At 43.0% G+C, this 12,308-nt stretch overlaps 1 protein-coding gene across 1 annotated transcript in view; it reads right to left on the reverse strand.

Annotated features, from left to right (window-relative positions):
• Nucleotides 1-12,308, reverse strand: part of MAU2 (MAU2 sister chromatid cohesion factor) — a 69,369-nt gene that overhangs the window by 27,919 nt on the left and 29,142 nt on the right. The window contains exons 10-13 of the mRNA XM_069962241.1: nt 6,704-6,807; nt 6,540-6,617; nt 5,979-6,044; nt 1,728-1,811 (exon numbers count right to left, since the gene is read on the reverse strand). Coding sequence (XP_069818342.1) covers nt 1,728-1,811; nt 5,979-6,044; nt 6,540-6,617; nt 6,704-6,807 — 332 coding nt within the window. The remainder of the gene's footprint in view (nt 1-1,727; nt 1,812-5,978; nt 6,045-6,539; nt 6,618-6,703; nt 6,808-12,308) is intronic.

Genomic DNA, 12,308 nt, shown 5'->3' on the forward strand with positions numbered 1-12,308 from the left:
TGCACAACAATAAAGCAAAATGTAAGACAAACTGTACTTTAATACACCCATGACAAATCACTAATGTAAGGAATATGGTAGATATCTGCAATTGTGTTTTTCTCCCCCCATACGCTCATTGAAACAGTTCACAAGGGTTTTGCAACTTACAGAACTCCACTGGGTTTAAGAGTCTATAAGCAGATCTTGTGGACTTCAGTTGTCAGGACTGTGCTATGTCATACACATGCTATGATTTTAGGCTTGCAGTAGTTATGCCTTCCCAGAATATATGTTTAACACTGTTTACACTGGTATCAATGTGTACTTTCTTTCCAGACTGTATGACACATCTGCTATGTATGCTATCCAGAACAATACCAACAAATATCATTTGCTTATGCTCAGCTATTGGCAAAAATGAGTAATTATTGTGAGCAGTGCATGTAGTCAAAATATATCATTGTAATTTAGCTTAGGTAAAACATTAGGACATACACTCACCAGCGACTTTATTAGGTACACCTGTCCAACTGCACATTACCACTTAATTTCTAATCAGCCAATCACATGGCGGCAACTCAGTGCATTTAGGCATGTAGACATGGTCAAGACAATCTCCTGCAGTTCAAACCGAGCATCAGTATGGGGAAGAAAGGTGATTTGAGTGCCTTTGAACGTGGCATGGTTGTTGATGCCAGAAGGGCTGGTCTGAGTATTTCAGAAACTGCTGATCTACTGGGATTTTCACGCACAACCATCTCTAGAGTTTACAGAGAATGGTCCGAAAAAGAAAAAACATCCAGTGAGCGGCAGTTCTGTGGGCGGAAATGCCATGTTGATGCCAGAGGTCAGAGGAGAATGGGCAGACTGGTTCTAGCTGATAGAAAGGCAACAGTGACTCAAATAGCCAACCGTTACAACCAAGGTAGGCAGAAGAGCATCTCTGAATGCACAGTACGTCGAACTTTGAGGCAGATGGGCTACAGCAGCAGAAGACCACACCGGGTGCCACTCCTTTCAGCTAAGAACAGGAAACTGAGGCTACAATTTGCACAAGCTCATCGAAATTGGACAGTACAAGATTGGAAAAACGTTGCCTGGTCTGATGAGTCTCGATTTCTGCTGCGACATTCGGATGGTAGGGTCAGAATTTGGCGTCAACAACATGAAAGCATGGATCCATCCTGCCTTGTATCAACGGTTCAGGCTGGTGGTGGTGGTGTCATGGTGTGGGGAATATTTTCTTGGCACTCTTTGGGCCCCTTGGTACCAATTGAGCATCGTTGCAACGCCACAGCCTACCTGAGTATTGTTGCTGACCATGTCCATCGCTTTATGACCACAATGTACCCAACATCTGATGGCTACTTTCAGCAGGATAATGCGCCATCTCATAAAGCTAGAATCATCTCAGACTGATTTCTTGAACATGACAATGAGTTCACTGTACTCAAATGGCCTCCACAGTCACCAGATCTCAATCTAATAGAGCATCTTTGGGATGTGGTGGAACGGGAGATTCGCATCATGGATGTGCAGCCGACAAATCTGCGGCAACTGTGTGATGCCATCATGTCAATATGGACCAAAATCTCTGAGGAATGCTTCCAGCACCTTGTTGTATCTATGCCACGAAGAATCGAGGCAGTTCTGAAGGCAAAAGGGGGTCCAACCCGTTACTAGCATGGTGTACCTAATAAAGTGGCCGGTGAGTGTACAGTATTTAATAAACTAGCTCTACTGACCTCTTGATGTCGGTTTCCTTCTCGAATATACACACTTGCCAGGTTAGTCACTATAAATGTCCATAACTCTTGGTGTGTGGTGAGCTGTGAAGAGACACAAAGTGGACAATAAAAGCAATCTTCACATAGCACTTATATTTAAAGGGGAACTGTCACAAGCAATCAGCATAACAAACTTCTAACGTGGTTATGTTGTACTTGCCATACACATAGAATTGCTAGCTCTGTTTGAGCCATATTTGGCTCTGTTTTTGTGAAAAAATGCTTTTGTTCACCATCCGGAGGTGTAAAAAAAAAAAAAAAAAAAGGGTGTGTGTGGGAGGGGGGGGGGGGGTCTGGGGCTTCACAATGCCCCTTTTCCCACATGCTTTATACCACCCCCATTTTCTGTGGTTAACAATCAGGGTTCATGCTGCATCTGCCAAGTTTTTCAGCAGCACGAAGAGGTGTTACAGATCAGGCCATTACTGGGCCACAGACACACCTCTTTTTTTTTTTTTATTTTATTTTAACAAATTTTATTTTCCTTTTTCCAAATGTAACAAAGTCACTAAAATTACATTCCTTATCACAAATATATACATATACATAAAAATCAACAATCCAGCACCCTTCATCCCACCCCCAACCCCGTGGAGAGAGAGCAAAAAAAAAAAAAAGAAAACAAATTTAACCCAAATAAGGAATCCATTCTTTTTTTTCCCTTTTTCTTCCCTCTCTTTCTAAGCTCCTTTATCCTTCTAAACTCTGCCATCCATCCCAGATCTTCCGATGCTTTCCAACTGCTCTATCAGAGAGCTTCCTGGCCAGCACTTCTTCATATTCCCTCCCTAGATCCATAAGGGCCCACCATTCCTTTATCACTGCCACCTTCGGACCCATCCAGTACCGAGCAATCATAACTTTCAGGCTTGCACAAGCTTTGTTACAAAGAGTACCTATCCCCCCATCATTCGGAAATCCACACACAGACAAACCTCTTTGACCCTTCTGGACTGTAGACAGAAGTAACTACCATACTATCTGTAAGGTAAAAACAATATAACCAGCTTCAGCAGTTTGCTATGCAAATTCTAGGTGAGTTTAGAAACTTCTGACGTGTCATACCAAAATGTCTGAATTTTGATCAGTATGGCCCAGGTGCTAAAAACCTCACCAATTACTAAAATAAACAGGCTGAAGTGCTCAACTAAGAACTGTTTTACACTCTGAGACTTATTATTCTGAGGAAAATCTGATGGGTACAGCCTAGGGATGGACAGTTATGGCCTAAAATTCAATTGTCATTTTGTATTTTGCGAATATGTATTTATAATATTTACATACATTATTGCTGCAAAGCGTAACTGCTACTGGGTAAACACGGCTGGCAGAACTGGGGCTCATGGCCGCCATTGTAACCATCAGCACCCTGCAAACAAGTAGTTTGGGGGGTACAGATTGTGGGTACGGAGTCTCTTTAAGGGGTTATCCATTGTACACAAAAATTCCACTTGACATACGCAACCTTTTTTCAGTACAATACTGTCTATATGCCCACCATACCAAATTTTAGTCCATAATAAAACCTTGTATACAAAAAAAAAGAGGACTAAATATAATACCAATATCTTTATTAATAAATCACAAAACTCATAATAAATTTTTTTTAAATGACATAACATGATGTTGTATGGCATTTCAGATAAACAGACATGGTGGGGTAAGTAACATAGGCTACAGCAGGCACCTTACACCACTAGTAGTCAGTGCAGTAACCTCAAATATACAACAGGGAGGTTTAAGTCCAAGTCCAAGCTTCTCACAATGGAGAATATAAACCTGACTAACTACCCCCCCCCCCCACAAGAACCATAAACCCTGCAAGCCAGTAAACAATTCACCACTCACCCATGTCAGCGTCTCACCTAGGCTTAGAAAAACATGTCTGCTTTCTTCCAGAAACAGCGACAGTCTTGTCTCTTGTTTGGGTTCGCAGCTAAGCTTCATTGAAGTAAATGGAGCTTAATTGCACTACCACACACAGAAGAAACAAGATTCATCCTCCTCCCCACCCACCACCCCCACAATGCGATCACGGAGAGGAGATCACTTCTACTTACCAAATCGGGGCTCAGCGTCACACTAATGCTGATCCTGGCTCGGCAATTGATAAATCTGGTCTGCCGCAGACCAGAGTAATACAGCAATGATCTAATTAATCATTGCTGTATTAAAAGCGAATGTACCATCAGGTACATTTGCTTTAACATGACCCACGGATAGATCAGCGCCGGTGCGGGGAAGCCAGTGCCACGGTCCTTTTTTTTTTTTAACCGCAGTCCGGTTCCCGTGTACGGCGCCGTTCTATCCACGGGTACCGGGAAGAGGCTGAAGCACTGAAGGCGGACCGGGCCGCCCCCCAGTGTGTGGAATCCCCAGCCCCTCTATGATGCGGCTCCGTTAGAATCAATGTACCCGTAAATAGAACAGCGCTGTACACAGGAACCGGGCCGCCGATCTATCCATTGGTCAGGTTAAAGCAAATGTACCCGATGGTACATTCGCTTTAAGTATACTGCAGTGATACTGAAAGTCCCTCAGGGGGACTAAAAGTTAAAGTATAGAGTGAAAAAAATCCCCTTCCCTAATAAAAGTTTAAATCACCCCCTTTCCCCATTTTATAAATAAAAATAAACAAACAAATTTGGTATTGCGGTGTGCGCAATCGCCCAAACTATTAAATTATCACATTCCTGATCTTTCACAGCATAAGCGCAAAAACCCGCCAAATTGCAAAATTGCATATTTCTTGTCACATCAAATCCAGAAAAACTGTAATAAAAAGTCACCAAAAAAGTTGCATATAAGCAACCAAGATGCCGATAGAAAGAACAGATCATGGCGCAAAGAAATGACACCTCACTCATAGCCTCATGGACCAAAGGAAAAAAGTGTTATAAGGCTGGGAATAGAGCAATTTTAAACACATTTTGTTTTTTTTTTGTTTTTTTTTTTAAAAGCTGTCAGTTGAAATAAAAGTTATATAAATTACATATGGTTGTAATTGTACTGACTTGAGGAACATAGATAACATGTCAGTTTTACTATAGAATAAATGGCTTAACCGCTTAAGGACCGGGCTAATTTTCGTTTTTTGAGTTTTCGTTTTTTCCTCGTGTATGTAAGGTCATAGCAGTTGCATTTTTACTCCTAAGGACCCACATGAGTCCCTATTTTTTGAGTCACTAATTGTACTTTGCAATTACAGCGTGAATTATTGCATATAATATGCTGCGAAACCAGAAAGATTATATGCGCATTGTAATTGAAAAAAAAACCAACGCAATTCTTTTTCTTTGGGGTTGCTTCGTTTTTACGCCGTGCGTCCTATGGAAAAACTGACATGTTATATATGTTCCTGAAGTCGGTACGATTAAAGCTATGTGCAACATGTATAACTTTTATATTAATTGATGGCTCGTAAAAAAATAAAACCTTTTACAGAAAATAAACGTTCCTTAAAATCGCTCTATTCCCATGCTTATAGCGCTTTTATCCTTTGGTCTATGGGGCTGTGTGAGGTGTCATTTTTTGCGCCATGACCCCCACTAGACAACAGGGAGAGGGGCATAGTCACTATTCAAATGCAGCTGTCAGCTTTGACAGCTGCATTTGAATAGTTAATTAGCCGGCCGCGGCGGCTAATACCCGTGGTCCCTGGCTGCACATAGCAACCGGGGACCGCGAGCTGCAGAGAAGGCTCAAGTCGGGAGCCCTCTCTGAACCCCCTTAACGGACGCATGATGGGTATACCAGTCATGCATCGTTAAGGGGTTAAAAACGAAACCCCCCAAAAGGAAAACAAAATTCCTGTATTTTTTCAATTTCACTGCACAAAAATTATTTTTTCTGGTTTCACAGCATACTTAATGGAAAAATTAAGTCTGCCATTGTACAGTACAATAAGTGGTACAAAAAATAAGGGCTCATTTGGGTCTGTAGGTAAAAAAAAATGCTATGGCCTTTTAAACACAAGAAGGAAAAAACAAAAAACAAAAATTAGCCCGGTCTTGAAGGGGTAAAATATATACTATTTGCTGGGACTTTTAATCCTTTTTACACTCCTTTTGTTTTATAGATGAAACAAAAAAAAATTCTGCAGTTTTAGCATCTTGCATTTTTTAAACAAACATTTACATTTTTTCTTCACAATTTTGAAGGTGCGATATGGGTTTATAGATAATTCCTCAGATTATAATGCTTACTCACCCTCAGTGCTGTAGTAAACTGTGCCTCTGCATTATCCATACAGTTTACAGAGATGCAGTATAAACCCTGAGAGGGGAAAAAAAAAAGATAGATGCAGGTACATTCAGTTAAATAAAACATGTATAAACATGTTGGTTTGCACCAATATGATAAATTGTTTTAAACATTATAATATGAGCAGATTTTTGGTGGGCAGTCCTCCCATCAATTGGGACAGAAAAGTTAATGGAGAAGTCCAGCAAAAAGTTTTACAAAGTATTGTATTGCCCCCCGAAAGTTATACAAATCCCCAATATACACTTATTACAGGAAATGCTTATAAAGTGCTTTTTTTCTCTGCACTTACTACTGCTTTAATAAAAATTTTCGCCAGACTCCTCCTTTAAAAATCAGACAACAAATTCCATTACTAATCCATTCACTGAATATAAATAGGCTGTTTGTGTTTGGATCTTTCCAAAAAGAAAAATGTAAGGCTGCAGAATAAACTGACAGGAGTAGTACTTTGTTGATTCATGGGGGAATTTTAAGAAGATAAACTTCTTAGTGGTCAGGACTTACCAGCAAAGTGTGAAGTTGGGCTGCATGGTTAGAGAAAAGCCTGGGTGACTGCTGACATAGTTGACAGACTTGAGAGATCTAAAAAGAGGGGGAAAACTGTTTTAATAAATGCCAAATTCTGAAAAAAAATTGGTGGTTGCAAGCTCCCACATCTCATGCTTTACCTCTTGTAAGGCTGTGGCTTTGTGGCCTGTGACAAGACGGCACATGATTATGTGCTCCAGCAGAATGACTTGGAAGGAGGACAAGATTGGGCTGCTATCCAGCACTGCATTGGGAAAAAAAAACAAAAAACAGAAAAGGTGAAAACGCAAATACCTAGGGTAGTCTGCATTGCAGTTCTGTGACACAGCAATGGTCACAGATAGCTTGCAGCTAGCTATGCAGAAGACCGTGGCAATGTGCTTGCCCATTTGCTACCATTTGCATTCCTGGCTAAGCCAAAGGGTTTAAGGCAAGTTTAAAGGGGTACTCCGGGCAAAATCAATTTACGATATGTTACTGCCCAACAAAAGTTTTGAAAAGGACTAATAGACAGTTATTATGGGAAATGTACCTATAGTGCATTTTCCCTGCACTTACTACAGCATTTCCTGTTCATATCTCTGTAAAATTGGTGACGTCACGTCTCATCTGCTCCAGTGGCTCCTCCTTCTCCAGTCCGTCCTGCAGGAACACCCCCTCCATCCTCCCCCAGCTCCCTGCCCCCCTCCCCAGGCTGCCAGCACCAGCCCTGTGCCGGCAGCCCCACTCAACCTAGTCCAGCAGCCGCCGGCTCCCACTGCTCCCCGCTAGTTCTCCAGTCAGCATGGATTACCAGCTTGTGCTGAGCGGGTGTTTTCAGCCTTGGTAGGGGGGCAGGGGCTGCAGCAGGATGGCGGAGGTGATCCCCGGCGAGAGGAGAACTGTATAAGGTAGCGGGTAGCAGTGGGAGCTGGCGGCTGCCGGACTAGGTGTGAGTGCGGCTGCTGGCGCTGGACGGGTGCTGGCAGCCTGGGGAGGGGGGCAGGGAGCTGCAGGAGGCCGGCGGGGGTGATCCCCGCTGATGGAAGAACTATATGAGGTAGCAGGGAGCAGTGGAAGGCGGCGGCTGCCGGACTAGAGGTGAGTGGGGTTGCCGACAAGGCTGGTGCTGGCGTGTTCCTGCAGGACGGACTAGAGAAGGAGGAGCCGCCCGCGCTGGACCAGATGAGACGTGACGTCACCAATTTTACAGAGATATGAACAGGAAATGCTGTAATACGTGCAGGGAAAATGCACTATAGGTGCATTTCCCATGATAAGTGTCTATTAGTCATTTTCAAAACTTTTGTTGGGCAGTAACATATCTTAAAATTGATTTTGCCCGGAGTACCCCTTTAAATACATTTTTGATTAGTAACTATGAAAGAAAAAATAGATAATAGAATTATAAATACAAATCTAAGGGGCAGTTGCTAATAACTCATTATCTAATGTTAAATAAAGGGAACACTTAAAACACCCCAATATAACTCCAAGTCAATGGCACCAGTTATAAAGCAACAATGATGATGAATAAATTTTTCCTGCTTTTATGCAAATGGCACAATTAACACACAGAAATGATCAGCAAATAGCAGGACACCCCTGTAAAAGAGAGATTCTGCGAGTAGGGACCACAAATCATTTCTCTGTTCTTATCCCTTTTGGCTGTTTTTTTCATCACTTTAGCATTATGTCATTGCTCTCACCCCTAGAGGTAACATAGAAGGTGCTCAGGTAGTACAGCTCCATCCAGGATGGCACAGCAATGCAAGCTGTGGCAAGGTGGTTTGCTGTGTGTCAGCACAATGTCCAGAGCATGGAGCAGATACCAGGAGGCCAGTACACCAGGACACATGGAGGAGGCTGTAGAAGGGCAACAACTCAGCAGCAGGACCGCTACCTCCTCCTTTGTGCAAGGAGGAACAGTGCCAGAGCCCTGCAAAAAGACCTCCAGCAGCCACTAATATCCATGTGTCTGCACAAACGGTTAGAAACTGACTGTGAGGGTGGAATGAGTGCCCAACTTCCACAAGTTGGTGTTGCGCCTACAGCCCAACACCGCACAGGGCAATTGGCATTTAAGAACACCAAGATGGGCAGATTAGACATTGGCGCCCTGTGCTCTCAACGGATGAGAGCAGGTTCACACTGAGCACATGTGACCGACATGACAGAGCCTGGAGACGCCGTAGAGAGCGATCTGCTGCCTTCAACTTCCTTCAGCATGACCAGTGTGGTACTAAGTCAGTAACGGTGCGATGTGGCATTTCTTTGGAGGGCCTCACAGCCCTTCATGTGCTCCTCAGAGGTAGCCTGACTGCCATTTGATATCAAGTGTGCCCTGGGTTCCACCTAATGTAAAACAATCCTAGACCTCATGTAGCTGGAGTGTGTCAGCAATTCCTGCAAGATGAAGGCATTGAAGCTATGGACTGGGCCCGCCTGTTCCCCAGACCTGAATCCGACTGAGCACATTTGGGACATCATGTCTAGCTCTATCCACCAACGTCACGTTGCACCACACACTTTCCAGGAGTTGTCGGATGCTTTAGTCCAGGTCTGGGAGGAGATCACTCAGGAGACCATCCTCCACCTTATCAGGAGCATGCCCAGGCGTTGTATGGAGGTCATACAGGCTTGTGGAGGCCACACAATACTGAGCCTCAATTTGACTTGTTTTAAAGGACATAACATCAAAGTTGGATCGGCCTGTAGTGTGTTTTTTCACTTTAATCTTGTACGTCACTTCAAATCCAGGTCTCCATTTGTTAACCCCTTAAGGACAGAGCCTGAAATGGCCTTAAGGACCGGAGCAAATTTTATGAATTTGACCAGTGTCACTTTATTCATTAATAACTTCGGGATGCGTTTACCTATCCGGCTGATTCTGAGATTGTTTTCTCGTGACATATTGTACTTCACATTTCTTGTAAATTGGAGTCGATACTTATAACGAATCTTTATGAAAAAACCCAAAATAGCGTGAAAAATTGTGAAAAAATGCATTTTTCCAACTTTAAAACTTTTCTGCTTATACAGAAAATGGTTATACCACATAAATTATATATTAAATAGCATTAGCAACATGTCTACTTTATGTTGGCGGCATTTATTAAACTATATTTCATTTTTTTTAGACAATAGGAAGCTTAAAACATTAGCAGCAAATTTCCAAATTTTCAGTAAAATTTCAAAATCAGATATTTTTAGGGAACTGTTCAGGTTTAAAGTGTATTTGAGGGGACTGTGTGTTAGAAAGCCTCACGAAGCACCCCATTTCAGAAACTGCACCCCCTAAACTCTGCAAAAGCACATCCAGAAAGTTTTTTAACCCTTTAGGGGAGTCACAGAAATAAAAGCTAAGTGTGTAAGAAATTAGAAAATTTTAATTTTCTGTGCAGAGATTTTATTGTAATCCAATATTTTTCATAATTATAAACCTATTACCAGAGAAATGCACCCCAATATTGATTGCCCCATTTCTGCAGTTTATAGAAATACCCCATATGTGGCCCTATTGCGCTATTTGACGCAACCACAAGCCTCAGATATAAGGGAGCGCCTAGTGAATTTCAATGGCTCCGTTATTTTTGGTCATTTTTGACTGTACCACTTCAGGTTGGCAGAGGCTCTGGGGTGCCAAAACCTAAAAAACACCCCTAAAGGGACACCATTTAGAAAACTACACCCCTCAAGGAATGTAACAAGGGGTGCGGTGAGCATCTGGACCCCACAGGTGCTTCACAGATTTTCCAAACAATATGGCTTGAAAAAAGACTAAAGTATTTTTTACACTAAAATGTTGTTCTAGCCTTCAATTTTTCATTTTCACAAAGGGATAAAAGGAAAAAAAAAAACACAAAACATGTAGCGCAGTTTCTCCCGAGTACGGAAATACCCCATATGTGGACATAAAGTGCCAAGCGGGCGCAGGACGAGCCTCCAAAGGGAAGGAGCGCCAATTGGCTTTTGGAAGCTGGATTTCACTGGAATGGATTTCAAGGGCCATGTCGCATTTACAGAGCCCTCGTGCTGCCAAGACACTGGAAACCCCCCACAAGTGACCCCATTCTGGAAACTACACCCCTCAAGGAATCTAACAAGGGGTGCAGTGAGCATATGGACCCCACTGGTGACGGGCACAAATGTGGAAAAATGTGACGTGAAAGTGAAAATTTTCATTTTTTCACTTTCATGGCACAAATGTGCCCGTCATCCAGGGGTCCATATCCTCACTGCACCCCTTGTTAGATTCCTTGAGGGGTGTAGTTTCCAGAATGGGGTCACTTGTGGGGGGTTTCCAGTGTTTTGGCAGCAGGAGGGCTCTGTAAATGCGACATGGCGTTCATCATCCATTCTAGCCAAATCCAACCTCTAAAATCCAAATGGCGCTCCTTCCCTTCGGAGGCTTGCCCTGCACCCACATGGCGCTTTATGTCCACATGTGGGGTATTTACGGACTCGGGGGAAATTGCTCTACACATTTTGTGTGTTTTTTTCTCTTTTAACCCCTTGTGAAAATGATAAATTCAAGGCTAGACCAACATTATAGTGTAAAAAATTTAATATTTCATTTTCACGCCACATTGTTCCACATTTGTGCCCGTCACCAGTGGGGTCCATATGCTGACTACACCCCTTGTTACATTCCTTGAGGGGTGTAGTTTCCATAATAGGGTCACTTGTGGGGGGTTTAACTGTCTTGGCAACACAGGGGCCTTTTGAATGCAACATGGCCCCTCGAAATCCATTCCATCCAAATCCAGCCTTCAAAAACCAAATGGCGCACCTTCCCTTTGGAGGCTTACCCTGCACCCGCATGGCGCTTTATGTCCACATGTGGGGTATTTCCGTACTCAGGGGAAATTGCTCTACACATTGTGTTTTTTTTTATCTTTTAACCCCTTGTGAAAATGAAAAAATCAAGACAAGATCAATGATTTAGAGTAAAAATTTTAAAAAAATTACACTAAATGTTGGTCTAGCCTTGATTTTTTTCCATTTCCACAAGGGGTTAAAAAAGAAAATGAACACAAAACGTGTAGGGTAGTTTCCCCTGAGTACGAAAATACCCCACATGTGGACATAATTTGCCATATGGGCACAGGGCAAGTCACCAAAAGGACAGAGCGCCATTTAGAGGCTGGAATGGGGGATGGAGGCCATGTCGCAATTACAAAGCTCCTGTGCTGCCAGAACAGTAGAAACCCCCAACAAGTGACCCCATTCTGGAAACTACACCCCATAAGGAATCTAACAAGGGGTGCAGTGAGCATATGGACCCCACTAGTGATGGGCACATGTGTAGGACATGTGCCGTGAAAATAAAAAATACCATTTTTTTCATTTTCACGTCCCAAATGTGGCCGTCACCAGGGGGCCATATACCCGCTGCCCCACTTGTTAGATTCCTTATGGGGTGTAGTTTCCAGAATGGGGTCACTTGTGGGGGGTTTCTACTGTCCTGGCCGCACAGAGGCTTTGTAATTGCATCATGGTATCCTCTAATGGGAATGGCGGCCATACCTACTTAGCTGGGGAAAAGGGACAATTCTAATTTATTTGGGGGTATTAGGCCAATTATTAGTTTATAAGGTTGGAAATGACAGGTGTCCATCAAATTCAACCTGTGTTGATCCAGAGGAAGGCAAAAACCCCTCGTGAGGCAGACGACAGTAGCCTCATCACAGGGGAAAAATTCCTTCCCGACTCCATATTGGCGATCAGAATAATCCCCGGATCAACGTGACCCCTGAAATAGGA

Source organism: Dendropsophus ebraccatus, chromosome 3 (genome assembly GCF_027789765.1).
Source record: "Dendropsophus ebraccatus isolate aDenEbr1 chromosome 3, aDenEbr1.pat, whole genome shotgun sequence".
In the NCBI taxonomy this organism is placed as follows: Eukaryota; Metazoa; Chordata; class Amphibia; order Anura; family Hylidae; genus Dendropsophus; species Dendropsophus ebraccatus.